This window comes from Salminus brasiliensis, chromosome 16 (genome assembly GCF_030463535.1).
Source record: "Salminus brasiliensis chromosome 16, fSalBra1.hap2, whole genome shotgun sequence".
NCBI classification, from domain to species: domain Eukaryota; kingdom Metazoa; phylum Chordata; class Actinopteri; order Characiformes; family Bryconidae; genus Salminus; species Salminus brasiliensis.
This window is the reverse complement of record NC_132893.1, coordinates 29,912,076-29,938,240: the sequence shown is the minus strand read 5'-3', so window position 1 is coordinate 29,938,240 and position 26,165 is coordinate 29,912,076. Positions and strand designations below refer to the sequence as shown.

Genomic DNA, 26,165 nt, shown 5'->3' with positions numbered 1-26,165 from the left:
CCATTCAACAACTTTCCAATCTGCATGTTTTTAGGTTTAGGCCAAAATCATCTTAAAATAAAAATAAAGCAGTGTCTCAGTCCTCGAGCAACGCCTTTGTAAGCCCTGTATATAATAATTTTGTGACATAAAATTATTTACATTTTTAAGTGCCTTAAAAAAGCAGTGGTTACAATGACTACAACATGAATGTAGACATTGTTCATACAAAATGACCAAAGAACATGTATATGTCTTATATGTACATAAAGGTAATATAATAATAATAATAATAATAATAATAATATTTACTTTTGGGGTCTATTGTACCATACAACAACTTTTACCTGCATGTTATTTAGATTTAGACCAAAATCTCATCTCAAAATGATTATAAAGTGTCTCAGTCCTCAAGCAACGTTTTTGTAACCCCTGTTTAATAATTTATAAAAAACCTCTATATAATATTTTTTTACCTGTAAGAGTGCATAAAAAAAACATGGCAGTGATTGCAATGACTACAAAATGGCCAATGAACATGTATATGTCTATGTACATTAAGGCAAAATAATAATAATAATAATAATAATAATAATAATAATAATAAAAATAAAAATATTATTAATAATAATAATGTTTACTTTGGGGACTATTGTGCCATTCAACAACTTTTAAATCTGCATGTTTTTAAGTTTAGGCCAAAATCTCAAAATGACTACAAGGTTTCTCATCCCTCAAGCAACGGTTTTGTAACCCCTGTATATAATAATTTTGTGACATAACTCTTAAAAAAAAACTAGTGGTTGCAATGACTACAACACCAATATAGACAATTTCTCTACAAAATGGCCAATGAACATGTATATGTCATATATACATAAAGGCAAAATACTACTACTACTACTACTAATAATAATGTTTACTTTGGGTACTTTGTTACCTGCATATTATTTAGGTTTAGACCAAAAATCACATGTCTAAATTATAATAAAGCAGTGTCTCAGTCTTCAAGCAATGCTTCTGTAACCCCTGTTTGTAAAAAATGTGACATAAAAATAATGTTTATTTTTCTGTAAAAGGTCCTTTAGATAAACACAGCAGTGAACCAGTGAAGCAGAGATCAATGGCTCCAACACGAATATAGCCATTTTATTTTCTATCCACAATGGCCAATGAACATGTATGTCTTATATGTACAAATAGTCAAAATAATAATAATAATAATAATAATAATAATAATAAATGTTTACTTTGTGGACTACTGTGCCATACAACAACTTCCTTACCTCCATGTTATTTAGGTTTAGACGACAATCATCTCACAATTATCATAAACCAGTGTCTCGGTCATCTAACAACATATTTGTAACCACTTTCTGTAATAATTTTGTTATATAGCTCTTTAAAAAAATGTAGATTTATTTTTCTGACTCCTGGTTCATGGTCTCACCACCACGGCCATAAGAACAAAATCCAGACTCAAATTCTTCATAAAAGCGCATTTCACCTCAAACCACTTTCAATGACTTTGTTTACGTCTTAACAAGCGAATAAGGCACAACGTTTGACACAGCGGACTTCTCCTTTAAGACTCGGATAAGCTTCTAATGTGTTAAATCAGGTGTGCGCACAGAAGTATGCCTGATTCTGGGTTAATAACTGGGATTACGGACCACTTACACAAGGGGACAGCCCACTTCCTACCCAAAACACAGAACTCTATACAGTCTTCAGATGTACAAATTCAACAAACACAGCACACATTTCTTAACAGATGGAGCTTTTAATAGCACAACAACTATTATACACTTTTCTATAAATACACAAACACTTCAAATATATTACTCGAGATGTAATTAAAATAATATACATTTTTTTTAAAGATAGAAATATTTCATAAAGGACCAATGAGAATCCTTTAATGTGGAAAGCCTTCTTCCACATCACTAACTGCTGATTTGTGCCTTCAGATCATATTTCACCGTTCTTATCAATGATTGAAGCATTTTTTGGCACTAAGAGAAGTAGATCGTAACCTATTTCTAAGACATTTCTCAGAAATAACCAACAACAGTACCCACATGACCTGGTCTGAAATGCAAGATGTTGATAATTAACAAATCTGCAAAGAAATAAAAGCTTTTTCAGGACTGGTAAACAGATCTTAACTTCATAAAAAGGTCATTCGGTCCTAATTCCAAGGCGTCTTCGCTCCTGTAACACTCCCGCTTTAGCTCATTTCTCTCTGAGAGACGCCTGATGTGGAAAGTAGAGGATGTTCAGATTTTGAATTTGGCAGTGTAGTGGGGTCCCAGCGCTGAGACCGCGCATCCACACCTTCCAACCAACACAGAAGTACACAACAGTAGAAAGCTGTACATCTCTGCCATTTACACTCGAGGCCTGTCTCAGCCCTTTCTTCATTAGCAGCAATTAGTAGCGAGGGAATTCAGATGTAATGTGCAATTTCAGAGTCAGTGACCCTCTGAGACCGCCAACAGCCAGCATTGACCCCGTCTGAGAGCACCGCCTAAAATGGATACTTCACAAAAACATGCTAACATGGCTAAAACATGAAGACATGAGCGCTAACCATAAGTTAGGACGGTCTCATTCAGTTAGCGCTAACTGGGGTTCCACCAGCTTCCACTGTTTTAGCCACTTTAGCATTTTTGGCTGAAGTACTCTTTTGCAAACTGTGGAAGGAAAATGGCTAACAGATTGTATGTCCATCTTGTGCTTGATCTTCTTGTAGACATTGCATTCAGCTAGCAGGTCCAGTTCAGCGGACTTCACATATCACTAGAAAAGAAAGATTCATGTATTACGGTTAGTGTTTTTAGGACAGATTAAGGAACAAAGGCTTATGCTGACTGAGATGGTGATGAGATACACTATATGTCCAAATATTTGTGGCCACCCCTTCTAATGAATGCATTCAGCTGCTTTAAGTTATACCCATTACCCACACAGATGTGCAAATGCACACACACACAGCTTGTCTAGTCCCTGTAGAGAAGTACTGCCAATAGAATAGGACTCTCTGGAGCACAAAAGCATGAACCTATTGGCATTATGCCTAATGTCAGGTGTGGGCTAGAGCGCTCCATGGTGAGTGCTTCCAGAAGGCTAATCCTAAACCTCACTAACGCTCTTGTCACTGAATGCAATAAAATCCTCACAGCAATGCTCCTCAATCTAGTAGAAAGTTTCTTCCCTGGACTGTAGAGACAGTTACTCCTACTTTTTTAATGCGCTGAATATTGGAAGTAACCCTGACTGAGCAGATGTCCCAATACTTTTGTCCATTTAGTGTATCAGGCTGCTGTCAATTGTGGCGAATAATGTAAAAATAGTGGTTTAAATGAGTAATTAAATGGTGATATTACAGAAACGATGTAATCAAGGAACAGTCTGTTGCAATTGGGGGAACATGGGGGGGAGGGGGCAAAATAAACAGTGATGGAATGACCACATGGTAACAGTGAGCTTCACAAAGACATTATGTATAGTCCATATAAGGTATATAGGCCATATAAGATATGGACGATTGGTGTGGATGCGTATGGATGCGCATGGATCTCAGGCCCAAATCAGCAAAAAAAAAAATGTTGGATGGGAATGGATGGATAGAATGGATGCAATCTGATCCAGTAACATCCACACACTTACACTGTGTGATGTGGTGGTGTTAGCTGGGCGTTTCGTCCTGCGGGAGAGGAGAGGGTTTAAGTACTACGAGTTTGATGGCCTACTTTTAATTGTCACGTAAAAAGAGCACACCTAAAACGCTCACAGCTGACACATGCAATTTTGACCTGCCTGTATAGTTCCACATCGGTCACTAAAAAACTTGAGTTTTGGTTTGTCTGCAGTTTGTGTTCACTTGGCACTGCCTCCTCTTTTTGGGGATCAGCTGCTGCGCTAGTCTCAGACAATCATGCTAGCTCGACTAGCTTTTAGCTTGCCTCAGACACCATCAGATGTCCGAGTCTAAGGCTCCTTCACCTTGAAACGACTCTCAAACCTCTCCAAATATCTGTTCCCTCCTGTCTGAACTTAGATCACTTAATCTGATCATGTTGTAGCTGATGATCAGACCATTGGTCTGTTTTTACCCATATTTCTGGAGGCAAACCAGATGCAACCGTTTATATTTGCACGGACCATACCCAGAGTTTTAATCTGCTGCCTATGTCACTTTATGTTTTTATGTCATTTCAGGGAGCTCTATCCATATACTTTATTCATACACTTTATAAGTACATTGCTGCAGATGACACTTTACTTCTGATGTCAATGTCAGTCAGGGACCTCTATTTATTTATACAGACACTATACACTTCCTCCAAATTAGTATAGTACAATTTCTTGCTTTGTGTTATTTAATATTTAATGTTTATTTAAATATTTGATATTTATTTCTGCACCATGGGTCTGAGAGTAACGCAATCTCAATCCTGTGTGCGTCCTGTACATATTACAATTATATATATTTATATTTCATATTCCAATATCTACTACCATAGTAGGAGTCAGATAGGTGGGCATTGGGGGGCCTATTCAAAGATATTACATCTCAGAAAATCTGCCAAAAATGGTCGTTGTAGTGTTATGTAAAGTGCCTCAATTCAAAATAGACAATTTTATTGATGGCGTGTGTGCTTAAAATTAGCTATTCTTTTTTTAAATCATATTTCTGAATCATTTTATTTAAAGAACATTGGATCAGTGTTGGCCAATACCCAAGATTTCAATCCATGATCCAAAATATCATTCCATGTCCATCATGGATGCTAAAACTAGTGCCTTGGAGGGAAAATCGTGTTTAAATTAAAAATAATGGGCTGATTTATTACCTACGCACAATGCAGGAAGGTATACATTTTCATTACTTGTTAACTACAATAGTTCTTTAATGTCTCGACTGACGTAATGAGTAAATCTGTGTTCAGTTCATTTATAAAGGTAAAGGTAAAGGTTTATGGCCAAACCATCACTTTAATCTTCTATATATCAACAGAATGCACTCACCAAGTACACATCAAGCTCTGAGTCAGGGGTGCTGCTCTGGGGGGACACTGGCGGGGCACTGTCTTCTAGAGCCAGGGTTGAGCTGGAGGTTCGACGATGACCACTGCTGGACCACAGATTTGTTTTTGTTGAAACGAAACAAAACAAAAAGGATTTTAAATGGATAAGGGGTTAATGTTAGTGACAGTATCAGATCTGGAAAAAGTGATCAAGTTCAAAAGAGATGGTTCCAAATATACAGAGCAATCACTGCCAATGTAGTTTAGCTTAACAGTGAAAAAGGTCACCTGTCATCTACATTCTCCTCCCGTTCGAGCGTAAGGTCATCTAAAGAGAAGTTGGAGGACATGGTAGCAGCCGAGATGGTCACATTCAGATTGTTAGAGCTTGGAATGAGATCAGGTTTCTGATAGGAGCCCGAACCTGGCATTGAGAGACGTCAAAACAGCAAATCAATAAATATGTATGATCCTGTTTGGAGACAATATAAGTGTCCGTTTAATCATGGGACTTGCAAAACATACATTAACAACAGCGAGAATACATTTTTTAATTATTAAAACTTGAAACCAGGCAGTTTAAAGCAAGGGTACAAATGCGTAAAGTACAATTTCCTCTCTTATCTCTGTACGTAATGTAGTGCCGTGAAGCTCCTAGAATAATCAGTAATGGAAGTCTATGCCACACCAATATATATATATATATATATATATATATATATATATATATATATATATATATATATATATATATATATATGTGTGTGTGTGTGTGTGTGTGTGTGTATGTGTATGTGTGTGTGTGAGAAATATGTATACCTGCTTCATCTAGATTTTCCATGCTTTGTGCTTTCCTCTCTTCAGTCGTCTCCTCCTTAACAGTCGTGAGGACTTCCTGTGACACGGACCTGATGGGCTGGATGGAGCTTCTTTTCCTCCGAGAGGAGGCACCCCGAAGAGCTACTCAAAAAAAGTAAAAAAGTACAAATGGCAGAAAAAGAAATGGAACTGAGAAACAGAAAAAACAGGCTTTGCCATTTCAGATGGTTAATTTTGAGGAAATAAGAGAGAAGACAGGGCAGCACTTACGATTGATCTTTTTAAACACAGTCCCTCCCATAAACTTCAAGAACCTGTCAGCATAAAAATTCGGCCTGTGGACCGATACGGTGTCCTACAAAAAGCATGAAATAGTTTACCTATCCAGAACTGCACAAAAAATAAAATAAATAATAATAATCAGGTGCCATTTTTAAATGCCAAAAAGTGCTATAGGCTACTCTATCTCACACAGCAGGTAAAGTTGTCCCAATTCAATTTTCTTTAAACTTAGTTTATAAGCTTTTTAATTTCCTTGGACGCTGCAGCAGCGCCCTCCTGTGGCCACGTCCGGCCATTTCTTTAGAAATGCCTGGTTGTTGCAATATGTGCCTTTTAATTTAGTTAGAACAAAGACATCACCCCAGATATTTATGAGGTCTGTTACTTCACTATCCCGCCACTGAAAACCTCCCTCACTGCTGTTGTCCATTTCCCCCTGTCCTCAGCATGCATTTATGAGGAGTTAGACTGACGTAAAAATCCAATATGCATCAGATTTTAATACTACATATAAAAGTGGCCCAAATCAGAACTGAAAATGTCAGATTCAGTGTGTTTTCTGTGGCCTGCACTGCCACACAGATAACACATCTGTCACATATGACGCTAAGGTTGGATTTTGGCCACTTTTCCCTGCTGTGTGAAAGTAGCCTTAGAAACCAACAGCACAAACACTGGACAGACAGGACTGGTTTTATATAATATAAAAACAGCACAACAAAAAGAAAAGGAGAAAAAATGTATAACAGTTTTAGGGATTAATGAAGAATATAAAAACATAGGAACTTACACCATCATGTACAAGAGCTTTCCATGAGTGCTCAACCTTTTTGATGAATCTTTACAGCAAAGACAGAACAAGCAGTGATGTAACATTTGATATTTGCATGCTGATTATATAACATTGCTCGTATCCACATATCCTGCCAAATCACTTTCTGATTAAACTTCAACTCTGTGAACTATAAATTTAATACAAGTCCATTTCTGGTCGTTTGATCCATACCTGTAAGACTGCAGGATGTCAATGATTCCCAAAAAGATCAGCAACTTTTCATCTTTGTGTTTAGCAGGGATCCCACCCATTCTACAAAACAGGGAAATAAATCATTTTAAAATCATTTAAAAAAAAAGCATCATTTAAAAGAAGAATATCATGAATAATGAAGAATATACTCATACACTGGATTGTTTTTCATAATATAGCAAAGGCTGGATTAGCAGATAGAGATTTAGCTTGGTTCTAGACTTAAAAGGATTTATGGATTTTCCATGGAAAATAACATCTGACCATAAAAGGCCAGGATTAATCTGTGTTTGGAAAACTGCAGGGTTTAATCATCAAGAATTCCCATTTTTATGATCTCAGTCAGGATAGCCTCGAGCAGAATGGGCCACTGAACATGGATGTGCAGGACTATGAAAATAGTGGGCTTTTTTTGACTGATTCTGTGAGTAACAGCCTGTGATTCATCAGTTCCCTTAACAGGAACATCTTACAGTGGCCATCATGCTCGCTGTACAGTCAGAAGAAATGTCAATGGGTCACTAATGGAAAGCACCGTTTGTACTGAGGAACTCCACACAGCAGAAACAGCAGTAACTCAGCACTGCCCTAACAAAGCTGTTCAACAAAGCATCTACAGACGTAGTCAATCAGTTTACACATGTTTGGTTCCACAAATGTGCTTTTACCCCCCCTTTCTTTAAATAATAATTTTTAAAGATATAACAGTACAAGTTGCAAGCACAAGTCACAATTAGATATTTTCATAAAAAAAACCCCACTTCTAATCATGATCCCCTTTTCCCACTATTATACTCCACCCAACATCCAAGTAAATAACTAATAAAATAATGAAATAATTAGTATTCAAAATAATTATTAATAATAAATTAATTCAAATAAAAGGAAAAGCCCATCTCTGCTAGTAGACTAGTCAGTTACAGATTTAATGTTATCTATATAGGTCAGAATTGGTCCCCAAATAGTTAAGAATTTGTTCCTGAATATTTAAATTTGTCCAACTGTATAAACGGCATCAGATCACTAAGTCACACAGATGCTTTTGGAGGGTGTTTTGATTTCTAATGTAATAAAATTCTCCTCAAATGTGCTTTTAGCTTTAAACAGGAGCTAATAGGCAAAGGATCAAATAAAAACAAGCAAGACTAGTGTTGCCAGACCACCATTAGTTGCATAGAATCAACAACAGCATTTCAAAAATAGGGAATTTGGGACCAAAATATCTTCCCCTTATTCTGAAAAAGATTATGTGGTATAAAATTACCTCTGTTTCATGGACCAAGTCATGTGACCCTGCCTCTTATAGGACTCTTATAGGAAGCTTTACCCTTAGAGCCATAAGATGTAGACCAGAGGGCCCAGGACCTCATGAACATGGCTTATGACAAATGCCGCAGTAGCGACACTGGGGGAGAACAGCAGCCGGCACAGCAGCACTACTAATGTCCCAATAACGCAGAAAACAGCGATAGGCGATCCTAACACTGCAATAACATTCCTAATGATGCAACAGCTAGGCTAACAATAGCAATGCTGGCCGCACTTTACAATAGTATTTCAAGAAAGGAAACACAACCACAGCTTACCCAAGATTACCCAACATATACTTATTAGCTTTGTCCTCAGACCATCAGCATGAGAAAATGTGAAGGTAAACAAGAGGCATTTCAACAAGGTTCGTCAGTCAGTCAGTCTGTGAGTAAGCAAAATTGCGTCTTCTACGCCAGCCCTGGAAGTCTATAGCCCCTTTTAGACACGCAACCTAGAACTTTTCCGGACATTATCTGGAGAAGCTGTACATGTGAACGCAAGCGTCCAATTCAGTTGTACCGGACAGTACCCAGGCGTTATCCTGCCAGACCCTTAGTACAAAGTCGAGCAACGTCCAAGTGAGCCCAAGTGTGAACAGGTCATTATCTGGAAAATTCACAGTGGGCGTGTTGATGGCATTTCTCATGCGACTGCCAGGAAACCAAGAGCCTATGCTATTTCTGCAGTAAATGTTTTGCGTCATGTCGTGCCTCCTGCATGTGCTACACTGCCGATGACCCTTTCCTAAACCAAGTGCAAACCAAACATTTCTACAGAACTACACTGACATCTGTCATGGAAAATTATTTAAAAAAATGATCTAGCATCTGAGAACGTCCTTACTGCTGCCAAACAGGCAATAATGTCCTTTAATGGCAGCTTGAGGCCACCAGATGGTGCTCTGAACACCTTGATATCAGATCCTTTTAAATATGCCTGGATCAGCCTCGATCCCGATCCACTGGAGATCCCCAATTTAAACCTGCATTGCAAAGTTCACACAGTCCCACTCACGTTTCGTCATCAGTGTCTGGTAGAGGCTCGGCTGGTTTGCCTCCTCCCTGAATGGACTCCAGGGCGGTGGAGTAGAGAACCTTCTGGGTTCCCTGCCGCCTGCTGTCTCCCCTGCCTCCTCTCTCCCGTATCTTCTTACCCAGCACATGGACCCCCAGCAGCAGACTGTAGTCCATGATCTTAAAGCTCTCCAGAACCTGATCAGACATCAGTATCAAAGCACCATACGGTTACTTCAGGGCTGTAAGACTTTTAAAAAGGGAATATAAAAATATAGAGTTAAAGTGAATAATTCATTAAAAAATAACTGGAGGTGATGGTTCTATGGCAAAAAAAATGTTGATTAGAGCTGAAAAATATAAATAATGTGCTCTTCTGAACCAGGATTTTGTGGTTGCATTTCTACAGTGCAATTAGTACATTCACAGTCGTAGATGGGGCAGTGTTGGCTCAGTGGTTAGACCACTGGATTATTGCGGACAGTGTCGTGGTTGATATCTGGGTTTGCTGAGCTGCCAAGATTGGGGTCTTTAACTCGTGAAATATCATAAGCGCAAAGCAACCACTTGGAATATCATAACAACCGCCTAGAAACCAAGCTATTTGAATATCAATATAATAATAATAATAATAATATATTTCTAATACATTTATACAATACAAACTTTCAGTTCTGAACAGTTTGGTGACTTCCTAGCTTTGAAGCACATCTGATTTAACTCATGTTAACTGCCAGGTTTAGTGGGTGTGTTTAATGATCTGGAGTCTACAAACATATCGATGCATTAAATGTTTCTATTAACATTCTCATTTGTGATAATACAGCGCAGATGTACGGTTCAGACACTTCCTGAAGCTGTAGACTTGCTGTGTCTAACTGGTGGATTCGTTTGCCTCTCATCTGCCTCTGTAACTGATGGATTTGAACCCATTTAAACCCAATTTGTCCACATGAGTAAATATATGTTTTTTGTTTTTTTGTTTTTTTTACAGGAAATATTAAGAATTTCTAAAATGGACTTTAATTTCTCAGGTTTAGGGATGGAGTATCTCTTCACATGGTGCTCTAGGACACATGAGGTCTCATTATAGAGCGGGCTGAAATTGTAAAACATGTGGGTATTATCTTTCGCAAGTGCCTTTAATTAGCTGAATTTAAGCCAAAAAAAACAATGCCAAAAGAGGCCAAAATTGAGAAAATGCCCATAGACTCCAGACAAGTGAAATCACCAAGCTGTGCAGGACACTGGAACTGAACAATCCTGCAATGGTGCTTTCATGTAACTGAATGTTTAAAAGCAAATCCTAATGAAAGCAAACAGAAAAACCCTTATTAGGGGACATTAACCACTCTGTTACCTCACAGGTCTGTCACACACTCTTGATGCAAATTCTCTTGTCCATAGAGATTAGAAATAAGCTGTTTTTTTCTGGCTGAGACTGGTTTCCTAAGCTCCTTAATGAATCAGGTGCCCTGTGCAGTGCTGTCCAGAGGTGGATAAGCTGAAGGTGAAAAGGCCAGTATGTCCCATCTACCAGGCCAGATTTTAATCAGCTCATTGAGACTCCGGAAATGATGAAAACTACCCTGCTTTCATTATGTCATAACAGAATGTATACATGACCCCGGCATCCACCAAATCACCTGGTGGTTAAATGGACCGAAATGAGCTGCTATTTCATGACCATGAGCACATTACTGTAGCTCAGACAGTGTCGGGAATTCATCTGATCAGGTCAACCAGATACTGTTTTAGTCTTAAAGCTGCATTATGCAAGAAACTGTTTTTTCTGGCTCCTGGGCTCCCCCTACAGTCGGAAATGGAATTTGTGCTTTAAGCCACCCCTAAAAGACACGATTACAAGCATTTCTGGATTTTTGAGAGATACAGAACTGTCACTGAAAGTGAGAGAAGCATGTGGACTGAGGTGGTAGAGTAATATGACTCAGGTTACGCAGTGTTATTCAGTTCTGGCGAGAGGTGTCAGGTAAAATTGCTGCACAATGCTGCTTTAATATTGATGCAGTTGAATTGTGGACCTCAGAGCAATGCATGGTGATTCACTTTCACACCTCTAAAATCTATTCATTCACCAGTAACAGTAACTGACCCGGCAGTCTCGTTGCAGCGTCTTCATCAGGGCGTTGTACGTGTCTGCGTCGAAGTGCAGGCCTTCAAAATGCATCTCCTGGAAGTCCAAGTCTTTAAAGGTGGGTGAGGATTTGCCTCGTTCTTTGCGCGAAGCCCGTCGTTTGTACGTCGAACCCTTCAGGTCGTATTTGTAGTGCATGGTCAGAGAACGAGGCAAGACGTTGTTCATCACCACCAGCCGGATATTGACTCCTCCGCACTGGACGCAGTAGAGGCCATAGAACTTTGGCAGGAGTGTCCTCGGGTTCTGGTTGAGGTTCTGCAATAGGGAGGATTGTATAGGTTTAATAAAAGACAAACAGTGGATTTGGTCATTGCTGACACAGATGTGCAAATGCGCGCACACACACACACACACACACACACACACACACACACACACACACACACACACACACACACACACACACCGTGTGTAGTCACTGTAGAGAAGTACTGCCAATAGAATAGGCCACTGTGGAGCAGATAAACATCCACCTATTGGCACTAATGCCAGGCGTGGACTAAAGGGGTATAAAGCCCCCAGCATTGAGCTGTGGAGCAGTGGAAGAACTGTGTTCTCTGGAATGATGGCTGGCGCTCCATCCAGTACTTTTGGGACAAGTCAGGATGAGGTGGGTGGTGATTATTCAACATTTTGTCCCGACTAATGCTCTTATAGCTGAATGCAATCAAATTTACACAGCAATGCTGTAAAATCTTGTAAAATGCCTTCTTCCCTGGACAGTAGAGATACAAAATTAAGCAAAATATTTTTTTTCTAAATACCCTTAATTTTAGAAGAAACAATGAATGAGCAGGTGTCCCAATACTTTTGGCTAAGACAGTAGTACTAGCCATCCTGAAGCTTGGATTGCGTTTGTACTTCTGTCCATTTTTTGATGCATAAGATTTCACAACATGTAAACCACTTTAGCTAACCTCACAGCTCCAGTGCAAAACGAAGAAACCAAAAGTCAGGTGCTGTGTAGTGTGTGTGTGTGTGTGTGTGTGTGTGTGTGTGTGTGTGTGTGTGTGTTTTACAGTATGTAGTGTAATAAATTGGAATAGTACCATCTTAGAAATGTTGCATTATTTGACACATTTACAGGAACATCTATTCATTTTTCTCTCAAACAACAAACTTCAGAACATGACTAATGTAAATAGTTCCTGATGATGAAATAGTTCCTGTTCATCATGATGTGGTGGAGTGGTGTTAGTGTAGCGCACCATATAATAGCCAGGAAGCAGCTTCTGCAGAAACTCGGCTTCTTTGTGCTGAACAGTCTTGATGATAAACTCATCGTCACTCGTTAAGTAGAACCAGGAGCTGCTCGCTCCTGGGTTAGACAGTTCAATTAGAGGCTCGTTGCAAATGGAATACTGCAAAAAACAAAAGAACAGGACAATCGTTAACGCAAATGTCTAACAAACGTCTGATGAACTCATAAAAGCAACCATGTAGCAAAACTGTGCTGCAGTGCATCGGCCTCCAGACAGTCCTGGAAGTCACTTATGGCACAATTTACTCGGCAGGTCTCAGGTAACTTTCGAATGCTCACCAGATAGTCGTCTGGTTTGATCCCAAACAGTTCTCGGAAGTAGCGGAAGGCCACCGGGGCGTAGGTTTTGAAGCGGAAGTCGGGGTAGTGATGTGCTGGGGTCAGGTTACTGCCTTCACTATGAGCGAAAACCAAACAGTCACAGTGTCACAGACCAGTTTTACAGAGACATATACACAGCTTAGTGTTTATTGTTGTTAAATAAATCCTAAAATGTAAAAATCATATAGTAGGATCAAAGTAAGACTACATGGACAAAAGTATTGGGACGCCTGCTCATTCATTGATTATACCAAAATCAAGGCTCAAAAAACAACAACAAAGTTTATCCTGCCTCTACTGTCCACGGAAGGCTTTCTACTACATTTTGGAGGAGCATTGCTGTGAGAATCTGGTTGCATTCAGTGACAAGACAGATGTTTTTTTTTTCTACAGGTACTAGACAAGCTGTTTGTGTGCATTTGCACATCTTCAAGTTGCAACAGATGCATTCATTATTGGGGTGTCCACAAACATTTGGTCACAGTGTATAGTATGACTGCATGTTTTTTTTTTGTTTGTTTGTTTGTGGTACTCTGAATGTCCAGGTCCAGAGAATGCAGTTCCACTACTCCACATCCCAGTGCTGGGGGGCTTTATACCCCTCTAGCAGACACTTGATGTTGGGCATGCACAGTATCCCATTGTTTTGTTACTTATTAGAAGGGGTGTCTCAATACTTTTGGACATACAGTATACACTTTCAATACATTACTATTTTGCATGGGCGAGTTTAGTGGAACTGGGTGTGTTACAGCAACTGTAAAACGTGATAACATGATAAGGCAACCCTAACTGAGTGTCCCTGCTACACCCCTCAACAAGTTATATATATATATATATATGTGTGTGTGTGTGTGTGTGTATAAATACCTGGGAAGAAAGACGCTCTCCACCATGTAGAAGTCCTGCATGAGAACATCTCTGTCTGGCTTCGAGGACAGATTGCCCACAGTGTAGCCAATTCCAAGCTGAATGGCTCCCCTCACTGCCTCTGCTGTAGGCTGAAAGCAAACACAGGCGAAATGAGAGCAACCACAGGCTGCTAAATGCAGGGTTTTGCAATGCAGGTCATATTCAGAGGCAGGAACAGGATATACCAATGTGAAGCCATAAAGATAGGTGTTATCAGCAACACAAACACTGAGAGAAGGAAGCACAAGGCTAATGTGAAGGCTTGGTCTTGTATTTCCAAGAAGTCTTTTTTTGGTGCAAGCATATGGCATTCGACTTGTGAAATGTGACATCTGTCCTTCTAATGAGTCCCGCACAAAGACCCCCCTTTCCTCGTGGCATAAAATTCCAGGTGTTTTGTATAGTCCACACAGCAACACAGGTAAGAACACCTTAACTCAGGTGACACAGTCAGTCAGCAAAGTTTTGAAGTCCAAAGTTTCTTTAGAATTTGCTCTGGAGCAATGTGGCCAATGTTGCTGATAGGTCACTGAAGCTACATTATATTGACAAAAGTATTGTGACACCTACTCATTCATTGTTTTCTCTAAAATCAAGGGTATAAAAAAAAAGTTTATCCTACAGGAACATTGCTGTGAAGGCCTGATTGCATTCAGCTACAAATGTGTTAAGGTCAGCCCATCCCTCAAGTTTTGAATGGAGCACCATCATTCCAGAGAACACAGTTAGTTCCACTACTCCACAGCTCAATGATGGAGGGCTTTATACCCCTCTAGCCCACACCTGGCATTAGGCAGCATGGTGCGGATAGGTTCATGTTTTTCTGCTCCAGAGAGTCCTATTCTATTGGCAGTACTTTTTTTGGAGTAACTGTCTCTACTGCCCAGGGAGAGCTTTCTGCTAGATTTCGGCGCATTGCTGTGAAGATACGGTTGCATTCAGTGACCAGACTGAGAGTCCAAGAGTCCTATTCTATCGGTAGTACTATCTCTACAAAGACTAGTTAAAGCTGTGCACATCTGTCTTAGCAACGGGTGTAACTTAAAGTAGCTGAATGCATTAGTTAGCAGGGGTGTCCACAAACATTTGGACGTTTAGTGTACCTCTCCAGTTAGCTTGCCTAAATCTTCACTTCACACTGGTCTCAAAGCACCATGATTTGTTAAGGAACATCCAACAGACCATACTACGGCTTTAAGACGACTGCAACTACACTTTCTATCTGACAGAGTTTCTTTTTAATAGATAATAATACGCTAACTGGCGGCTATAACTTTCAAAACGTGTTAGCTACATTAGCCTCCAGCTCCAGAAGCAAATTTCAGACCATTTCAGCAGAGCAACTACTTTCAGGGTCAAGACAAAATTGTGTAGATGTGAACTTGGATGCTTCTCAAGTTTTGAGAAGGTGCCCAACTGGAGAAGTTCCCTTTAAACTAGAGTCTATGGCTAAGTCTATGGCTACGTTCACATTACCAGGCTGAAGTGAGTCAAATCTAACCGTTTCAGGGCTGTGTGGACATGCAAAAAACCCAAATAATAATAACAAAAAAATTGGATTTGGATTTGTATCCAAATCTTGGGCATTTTTGTCAGATCGGATTGTTCTGTACATGCGCTTGGGGCTGTTGGTGACCGAGGTCATATATAAGTCTTTATAGGAACGTTTGTTCACTCGGTGGCCATCTTTGCAGCACCACCAGACAGTCATTTTCAGCCATATGAGACCATGCTCTCTGTAACTGGGGAGAGATCAAAATAAAGAGACATCGAAATGGAAGCATTTTAGATTACTGATCAGATATGACTAAATCCTCATGAATAGTTTGTAGAGTCTGGCTCAATTATTCACAAATAATCCCATTTCTCGGCTTGTTCTGGGTACTGCGCTTGATGGTATGGATGGGGCGACCCTCCTCCATGCCTGTCGTAACCAACAAGTTGACTGGCTCTTTTTGTTAAAGGGTGGGACTTTATCCCTAAACTGATGCCATGCCGAGCAGTTGAGAACACATCAATGTGTGTAGACGTGCTGTTTCAGGGACAGACTCGCTCACATTACAGACAGACCCAGGTCACTTCAATTTATGACCGTAACCTGCCCAATCTGTTCTGAGCCAAAATCGGAACGGATTGATGAGGCTTGTAAAGTGAACAAAGCCTATGACCTGCAACAGCAGTGTGACCATGCCTCAAAAGCCATTCATCAACATGTCTGAAAAATTCATTTCTTAATCTTTTATTGGTTTTAAAAAGAAATAAATTAATGAAAAAACAAATCTTAGAATGAAACACAAGGGTCTGTCTGTAGTGTGACCATGCCTCAAAAGCCATTCATCAACATGTCTGAAAAATTCATTTCTTAATCTTTTATTGGTTTTAAAAAGAAATAAATTAATGAAAAAACAAATCTTAGAATGAAACACAAGCTGTGACTTTTGTGGCCTGAGCCACAACGCTCCAGCCAGAGAACATCTAAGCACTCTTAGATGAACCCTGATGTGCTTTTGGCTGCTATGTTGCAACTGTCCTGAAAACGATGGGAATCTCTCCAAACACCGGAGCGAGTCCGCGCTGTCGGCAAACACGCTCTCCGATCTGCCTAATAACGTTAACCTCCGCCTTACCTCTACTACACATGTTGTGCCACACTAACAGTACGATGGCCGTTATGTAACCAGCGGCACAACACAGCGTTCCAGACCGTTAAGAGCGAGAAATCGGGAGTGGGATAATCAAATCCCACTTAATCCGCAAAGAGCTTGGAGCACAAACACCACATTGTCCATTCGTGAGGAAAAACATGTTGGGGGGTTTGACCTGAAAGGACTGAAGCTGCAAAATGTGCTGCACTCTGTGCACGAATGAGGTTAACACCACTAATGTGGTCGGCTGAAGATGGGAGCCTGACGCAGATACGAGGCGGTGGATAAATTTAGACTGAGATATGGTTCTTTTCAAAGGTAACATCTATACATACACACACTGAGCGGTGGCCATAAATAAATTAAATAAATGCATTTCATTTTTTGGCCATATATATATGTATACACACAATTTATTTTTATATATAGCACTTATTCATGACTCATCAGAATATAAGCAAACAGATTTGCGCTAGGCAAAAAGTCAGTGAAGTTTACTGCTGTTTACCATCTCTTCTCTCCATCTTCCGCTTCCTTGTAAACAAACTGGAGCTTTATATTTATATATATATATATATATATATATATATATATATATATATATATATATATATATATATATATATATTTCTTTATTTTTTTATGGTAAGACTCGAGAAAGCCAAATCCAGGGAAGCGAGTGGGGCAAGGCTAAAAGCTAATTGGCTACAATCTCTTCAGCTTGCTAACAGCACTGAGAGGACACAAGGACAGGACAGCAACACTATCTGATAAGCCTCTGGAATAATTACAGTGTCATTTTTGTTATGGTGTTAAAACCATGCTATACTGTGTGGGTTCTGTAAGCTGTCGCCAGTGCCAATAATTTTCCCAGAAGCCCTCTGCAAAAGGAAAATCGTCCGGGTTTCATTCCGAGGCAAAATAACAGGGGGGTAAATAGGCTGAGAATTGCCATATAAACTACTATTCACGTAATTACTATTTACACATCAAACAACAAATAAATAAATAAATAAATTCTTTGGCATCTTTAAAAAGGTAAACTGGGTGACTTGGCAAAACCACCCATCGCTAACCAACAAGTAATAAATCAGAATCGTCTCATTGCTGCAAACTAACTGTGTGTGGTAAAAAAACAAAACAAAGTGCGATGTGTGGTATGATTCATACCTTTTTGTGATCTTTGCTTGCACTCTTTTGAGGTCCTCCGCCTCCGGATTCAGTTGACGCAGACATCTATTGTTTAAACAAAACAAAACAAAGAAAAAAAAAATGAAAATACTGGTTTAAACATGAAATAAAAATCTATTCCAACAAAAGCAATTACACTTGGACACTTCACACTAACCTCAAAGTTCTGATATATTTTATATATGAACAAATGATGGTTTGGTTTTAGAAGTGGAACCCAGCATCCATGTGCTGAGTGAGCTTTGTGCTGATTTTTACAAGAAGAGGAGGAAGTGGCCTGTTCCTGTTCTCGCTAAAAGATCAAAGGCTGATGAGATACTTGTGCACATCGTATCACCTTCTGACACAGCACGGCTCTCTCAACCCAATTTCTCATTTTGGACGGATTTCGCCTTCACACCACGAGACACGGGTGTGTTTCCTTACCTTGTAAACTGCCCTTTTCATGTGTTCTCACGAGCGGTGCATATCCAGGGCCAAAGCGAACCTCGTTCGAGTCCTGAGAAAGTGAGCGTGCGCGAGAGAGAGAAGGCGAGAGAGAGAGAGAGAGAGGGCAGAACATGAGTAGGTTAGCGGGACGTCTGTGCGTGACTGATATAGAAAGTGAAAGAAAAGATCAGGCTACATATGCGTGGCTGCACCACAGATGAAGAGACAGTCGAAGCCAACGTGTCACACAGGAAGCGTGTGCATGTAGGAGGGAAGAGGATGAGTGGGAGAAAAGCTTACAGATTACAACGGATTCCCTCGTTCTCAGAATATCGGAACAAATTGCAGGGAAAAAAAAGAAACATACACAACAACAACGTCTGGTGTGTTCAGAAGACTCAGCTGAAGGCCACAGGACAGAGACGGCGGCTGCAAAATCGGTCCTCTGTCTTTTTAATAACTCAACAAATGCTGTACTTGATACATTACAGAACAAGTGCCAAGACTAAAAGTTTGCCAACGTTATTCGTCAGCCATGGCAAAGATATTCCGAGCAGACTCCCTCCCATGCTTCATAGCAAAGAGTCCAGAGGACCAGAAGTCACACCCCAATTGCATAACACACACACACACACACACACACACACACACACACACACACACACACACACACACACACACACAGCGGTCCTGAGAAAACGTCCATGTGTGACTGTTCTTTTTCCCCTTGTATAAACCGAAAGCTGCCTCTTTAAGCCTTTCCCAGGACTGAGTTACAAATTCTGCTTAAACTCTCTCGAGACGGTGTCGTAATAAGGTTTCTACCCTGCTCATAAAAGCTAATGTCATAGGCTGGTACAGTATAACTTTCCAAACACACACACACACACACACACACACACACACACACACACACACACACACACACACACACACACACACACACACACTGTTGCTGTCTGGACAAAACTTTGTGTTTTGTCCAAAGCTGAGCATTTTACAGGAGAGGGAAAAAAGGGGAAGACGCGGTCAGTGTAAGTCATTGTGAAGAAGCTGGTCAGATTATGCCCACCAGTCGATGAATAAATGAATAAGCAGTTTTATAAGAGCAATTTAATTTTTAACTTAAAACTTTAACTTGAATTTTTAACTTTTTAACTGTATTCTGTCTCTCCATCTATCCGCTGGACATGCAAAATCTAATATCATAATTTTAGCCATATTATGTCACATATTGTGAATCTGGCAGTTGGTCTTTCTATATTGTGCCATTTCATGATAAATGGACCAATAGAAATGCTCCAAAATTGCATGGGGATATACACGTACGCACGTCAGCAAAGACAAAACCTTACATCTCAATTTTTGCCAATTTGGACTTTGTTTTTCATTTGAGTCTGGCAGTTCTTTACATCGGGTCCACCTTTTATGGTGAGTGGACCAACAGAAATACTCTGAAATAACTTAGTAAGATCTTTAAATAGGCTTTTTTCTTCTCCTGTAAAACTGCAATATTGAAGGTACAATCTGTCAGCAATGGGATATATATATAGAAACTTTTATAAATATAAAATAAACTTACATTAAAAGTTAAGAGTGTCTGCTTTCGGTCTAGAGTTCTCTGGTAGGTACACAACAACATAACTAAGTAATGAGAAGTCAATGATTCTACAACATGATGATGGGACACTGTGCTAGTCTACCATTAGACCACATGTCCTCCCCTCCCAGGAAATATGCCTCCCCTACCTTTCAAAAGGTGAATCTTTGTCTTAACTGAACAACACAACCAAAACTGAAGCAAGTGATTCAATCCCTTGAACCCACAGCTCATCTCTGTCCTACAGAACCGAAATAATAGACCCTACAAATGTCCTTTATCCAACAGCCTAGAACTGCACACATCAGAGAAATGAGAGGGGTGTTCAATACGTACCTTACAGGCCAAGCCTGGTCCAACCCTGTGAGCTGTCCGAGAGTTCTCTCTCTGACTAGTTTCCTCCCGTAGAGCCTCTGTTTCTAATTAATACAGATTAGGTAATTATTTCTTACCTAATCGTGTATTGCTCAACACCCCCCCACACCACCATCCCCAACAGCAAACAAACAAACAAGGTACAGGGAGCGTATTGTTTTAAGAACTAAGAATAGTAGCAAGAATACGTCAGCGAAGAAAAGAAAAAGACTGTGGTGGACAAAGGGCACAGATCCCTCTCTTGAGTGAAAGTACAAGCCTGGCTGGTAAAATATTACTCCTGTAAAAGTAGAAGGCCTTGATTTCTAGTCCCACTCAAGTTATAAGGGCCAATGGCATTTACTGTTCGTAGATGTGGTTTAACAAGCCTATTTACAACCCTGTTATTTTGCCTCAGAACGAAACACACCGTCTAATGATTAGTGCTGCTGTCTTTCCTAGATCACCTTAGTATGGCGTGTAGTATGGTGTGCAGACTTGCTGAAGATCCTTTCCCCTGTTCAGCCCTTCTCCCTTATCTTGTCTGCACAGCGTTAGCTTTTTTTCGTGCTATATTTTAGCCCAAAACCAGATCATAAACCTATCAGAAGTCTCAGGCCTCCAGTTTCAGAGCATTTTACACCAAAGCCACTCTGGCGGCCTGAATGACATTCAATCAAAATCTTTTGACTATACAGACAGTTGATAAATCAGCGGCGTTCCCTTTTTAAGGCTGGTCATTTGATGGTATAACAAGGCCTTAAGGGGAAAGCAATACTGTACTATTAAGGAATTGATTAAAAACATGCATGTGCTCATTTGAATGTGTGTACAGATGCAAAATGCAACACAGGGGAAATGAAAGGTAATCAGTGTATAGTTGTGTAACAGTGAGAAGAATGTGCTGAGTATTATCTTCAGTGTCTCCCTCATTGAACAGACAGAGCCTTTGTTGTTGTATTAGAAGCAGAGCAGTAAAGCAGAGTTTACAACAGGGCTGCTTCATTCCTGCCCCATTTAATCAAATGTAGTACAGACACTAATACACAGACCCTTCATACACTATGAGATGGTTTGCCAGGCACTGACTAAGCCTGGTCTCGGACTACATAGAAGTGCCAGTTGTGAATCAACGCTGGACATTCTTTTTAGTCCAGGATTAGCCTTAACCTGGGTGTGGAAAACCAGCCCTATATGGCCGAAAGTTTGGAGACGTCTCTTCTAAGAACACAGATACAAGCCAAGCATCAGCCAGAGCGTTATACAGCCCTGGGCTGAGGAGCAGTGGAACTGGGTTTTCTAGCATTACACAGCTTCACCTAGTACCCTCAGGGTTGGAGACGGCATTAAGATCCAGAACTAAACGTCGAACAGAAGTACCTGACTTGACTGCTGCTCTAATGGCGTAATGTAATCAAATCCTCACGCCAGAGTCCCAAGATCTAGGACCTTCCTAGAAGAGCACAGGGTGAGTCCAGAAGAAGCGTTGGAAAAGCTGGTGTATAAACTTTTGGATAGGACAAGATGCGTCTCAGATAAAAACAATGTTTATCTAAAAACCTGTCTGAACAGCTCCAACACACTTCCCTCACGTAACGTATAGAAATATGCCTATGGGCAAGCCTTTTTTGGCCTTCTGGGCACCCCTGGTCAATTGACAGGTTTTTGCTCATTTTCTAAGTGTCAATAAGTAAACAGATCCTCTGAAACATCTAAATAAGATGTGTAGAAATATTATGGCACATATAGCATATTATATTTACTCCAATATGTTAAATAAATAAGCAAATAAACAGATCTGTGCTCTAAAATTGGCAAACAATTGTTAATTTGTTGATTAAAAAGGGGTGTCCAAACTTATCAGATCTGTTATCAGCAGATCTACTAGACGTGGACCAGCGTGGTAGACTTGCTGGTTAGACTTACTGGTAGACCAATGGGGAAGCAGAAAGAGAAAAATAACAGACTTCAGTGAATGAGAACTACTCACTGCATCAGGTCACTAATTAGCATAGCGGGATCTGAGGCCTTCCCTATAAACATCAGGACAATTAGAAGCAGGTCGGCATGTTCCACATTTTATTGTGTTTCCTAATCCGAAACTGGAAAAGGTTACACGCCAGCACCAGCAGCACTCAGCGTCCTGTAAATCACCCAATCGGCAGACAGCGCATACTGCACAAACACACACACCCGATCAATATGGTTACACTTGAGTATCACAATATTTTTTTTGTGATTATGTTTATGATTTTTTGCAGCGCTTCTCCAAAACACAATCGATCCTTAATCAATAGTTTAGATACAAAGCTTAGTGGCAGACGATGGTACATTTTGTGTTTAAAGAGTCAATAACAGAAGGTGCTAAATTTGACAAATGAAATTATAATAGCATAGTATAATATTAGAGTTTTTAAAGAGCAATGGACTGTTAATCAAGAATATTCAGAGAATAAGTTTGAGCTTAGTTAAAATGATCGAGGTCATGTCCATATCTTGTACGATAAGTCGATATTGTCATTATCGTGACAGGCCTAGGATTATTTTGAGGACATAGTGGTGTGGTCTTCATCCATAGACAGTTCATGTATATTATCATTATCACCTTGCAATTCCCTCATTACTAGGAGGGTGAACTGCCACTGATGCAGCATCGCTAGGTAGCCAGCGGGTGCCTAGAAAAGCACGGCTCCCCAGCTCAGATGCAACAGCTAACAGACTAGGAGTGATGTCAGGAGGAAGTGCCATCAACCCTCCCCTGAGAGAGCAAGGCCAACTGTACTCTCTCTGTACTCGCGACCTGGGATTCAAACCATCGTGTAATAGTGGCAGGCCCTTAGTCCACTGGACCACCCTGAGCTTTAGGAGGAACTCACGAGAGGTCACCCATCCTCCTCTGGTCGAAACCACTTATAGATTACAATTAACCAGCCCTCCCTCTCCCTCTCTCCCTCTCTCTCTCTCTCTCTCTCACACACACACACACACACACACACATACATACATACATACATACATACACACCCAGCCCTAGCCTTCATATATCATTGAAAGCTGGACTGAGGGATATGGGTCGAGGACTTGATGTGTTTGCACTTGGTGGAGGAGGAGGAGAGCACAAATGACCGGTGACGTAAAAAGCCAAGCACGTGACGCATTCAGCCCCAGTCAGCAAACAGGGACATCCATCACTGAAATGAAGCTTAAATGGCAGCTGAGAAGCTAATGTAAGCAACACAAAACACCTAGAGGCACCGACACAGCTTCAGACCTAAAGACTTTCCATTGTAACACAGCTTGGAAAGGATGACACACTTCATTGAGATTTACTGGGACGTCAACATGAGTCAAACACGGCCCTAATTCTGCTCGGAGGCCCTTCTTTGGCTCTCCTTCAGCGCTTATGGAAAGTAACGCAGCATCTGTATAAGCTCTGTAGGAGTAACTCTGCTGCCTGTTTGTATATGGAAATGATTATTATCCAGATTATCGGTTTATTGTATGTATTTATGTTAGGCCTACAGCTCCTGTTCCACCTATACGCTTATGAGGAAGTCATTTCTTCAATATTCAAAAAGTGGATTTCCCTCTTTGACAAAATGAGTCATGTGGGGAAAAATAGGACTCCATTAAAACCTTACAAAACAACCAAAACATGCCATAAATGATTTATAACTTATAGATTTATAGAAATGCAGTTTTCTTGTTGGGAAAATATTAGAACACCCCCACATTTATTACTACAGAAAATGTCGAAAATTAGAGGTAAGGTGCAGGACAGCAGCTGCAGATGATTAGAGTCATGGCTAGACAGGATTCTGGAGGAGACTGTCTTATTTAAACCCCAGCCATTGTAGTCTGGGTTGCTCTTGGTTGTTGTGGTGAGTGGGATCACCACCATGGCCAGATCCAAATACCTCTTAGAGGCCCCTTAGGAGGTTGTAGATGCAGATGAGCCTGGAGAGGGGTCACACAGGTCTCAGAACAACTGAAAATCAGCCACTCGATCCACTGTCCTCTACATCATTTACAAGAGGAGAACACAAATACAACTGCTGACATGGCCAAGGCAGGCTGTCCTAGCAAGATTTGGCCAAGATCAGACCCTGAGGACTTGTGAAGAAGTCTCCAGCAATCCTACAATGTCCCACAGGGCCTACAGGTAGCTCCTGACACAGCTGATATTAAAGTATATAAGCATCTACCATCAGAAAGAGACCAAACTAGCTTGATTTTATGGGAGGTGTGCAAGGAGGAACCACACACACACACACACACACACACACACACACACACACACACACACACACACAGGTCCGGACAAGACTAAGGTTTGCCAGAGGTACCTACACAGAGTCCAGGACATTTGGAGCAATGTGATTTGGACAGATGAAGGTTTTCAATGTGTGTCCTAATAATTATTCTATGTATAAAATATGATTATATCTATATTATGATCTTCCTACATGACTGTGTATAACAGCAGCAGCACCTACAACACACTACAGCTGCCTACAGCACAGTCTAAAGCCATGAAATAGGTCATTTGCTGAGGTGAGAAGATCCAGCTCGTATATTAATACACGCTGACATTAATATAAACACGCGAGACTGAATCTAAACACGTGGCTAATTCCCAGCACAGCCTCTGTTTGTGATCCGAGCTCGTGTTCACGGCTCTGGCAGTTCAGCAGCAGCGACAGCGTTTTTACTGAACAGGAGAATGAACTCACGGAGCTTCTGCAGGGGATGCAGGAGTGAAGAGCAGTCCTCCTCGGAGCGCAGTCCGGAGCTCTTTCTCACCGAGGAGCTTCTGCTTCAGCGCTGACGTTCACGCGACGCGCTCGTGTAGAGTAGAAGCCTAATGATTCAGACTTGCCCGATGCCCGACTAGCCAACGAATCGGTTCGCTCGAATCGGTTCTTTTTTTTAACACACCAGACGAACCGATTCACACGTTCAACAGCAACACACATTGCAGTTTGTGGCTGCTATATGTATAGGAGACTTCATAAACATCTGATAACGTTTTCAGATGCCATCAAAAATATATATAAAATAATAATAATAATAATAATTAAAAAAAAATATATATATATATATATATATTTATATAATATATAATATATATATATATATAAAAATTATCTTATTGGCACCATGCCTAATGCCAGGTGTGAGGTAGAGGGGTATAAAGCCCCACATGCTTTGAGCTGTGGAGCAGTAGAACTGTGTTGTCTAGAATGATGGGTGGTGCTACATCCAACACCTTTTTAATGAGTTGGGGAGTTGGAAATGAGGTTGGGTGGTGATCATCCAACATCCTGACCTCATGCAATCAAATCCTCACAGCAATGGTCTAAAATCATCTAGAATGGTCTAAAATCATCTAGAATGATCTAAAATCAATCTAGAATGAATGAATGAATGATAGTAAATGTGTGTGTGTGTGTTTTCGTATATATATATATATATATATATATACTACAAATTACTCTAGACCAGTATGGATTTATCAATCAGTCAATTAGTAAAATTTGTCAGTAGAAGAAATGTTATTATGACCAAGGTCATAATAATCTGAATTTCTAACCTTAGAGGCTAACGTGTAGCAGGCTGCAGTAGCCTATTCCATCATGTTACCCTGCTCTCCATCAGCTTCTAAAAAAATGTTTATCAACATATAAGAGCAAACTTCTTTGTTAAAAACACTAATTAACATTATTATTATTATTTGTCTTTAGTTTGCTGGGTTAACTCTTTAACTGAGAAGAACATCAACTTCACTGAATCACCCAGGCTTTGTAAATACATTTAGATTTTTTAAACA

General features: G+C 40.2%; 1 protein-coding gene across 5 annotated transcripts; it reads right to left on the bottom strand.

Moving 5' to 3' along the window:
* Positions 1 to 1,742: 1,742 nt before the first annotated feature.
* pip5k1ba (phosphatidylinositol-4-phosphate 5-kinase, type I, beta a) lies at positions 1,743 to 25,189 on the bottom strand. Of its 5 annotated transcripts, none has more exons than XM_072658873.1 (16): positions 25,069 to 25,189; positions 18,379 to 18,451; positions 17,932 to 17,997; positions 14,075 to 14,205; positions 13,163 to 13,280; positions 12,831 to 12,983; positions 11,578 to 11,877; positions 9,466 to 9,662; positions 7,120 to 7,200; positions 6,904 to 6,952; positions 6,102 to 6,186; positions 5,832 to 5,972; positions 5,301 to 5,436; positions 5,014 to 5,119; positions 3,652 to 3,688; positions 1,743 to 2,781 (listed from the first exon to the last, which is right to left on the bottom strand). In XM_072658873.1, exons 2-15 carry the CDS (start codon positions 18,397 to 18,399, stop codon positions 3,671 to 3,673), a joined length of 1,602 nt encoding a protein of 533 aa, XP_072514974.1. In that variant the 5' UTR covers positions 18,400 to 18,451; positions 25,069 to 25,189; the 3' UTR covers positions 1,743 to 2,781; positions 3,652 to 3,670. The 5 variants fall into 5 exon arrangements, with proteins under 5 accessions (XP_072514974.1, XP_072514976.1, XP_072514975.1 ...); XM_072658875.1 differs by having other exon boundaries at positions 5,014 to 5,116; XM_072658874.1 differs by lacking the exon at positions 25,069 to 25,189 and adding an exon at positions 18,749 to 18,767.
* Between the last annotated feature and the right edge of the window lie 976 nt (positions 25,190 to 26,165).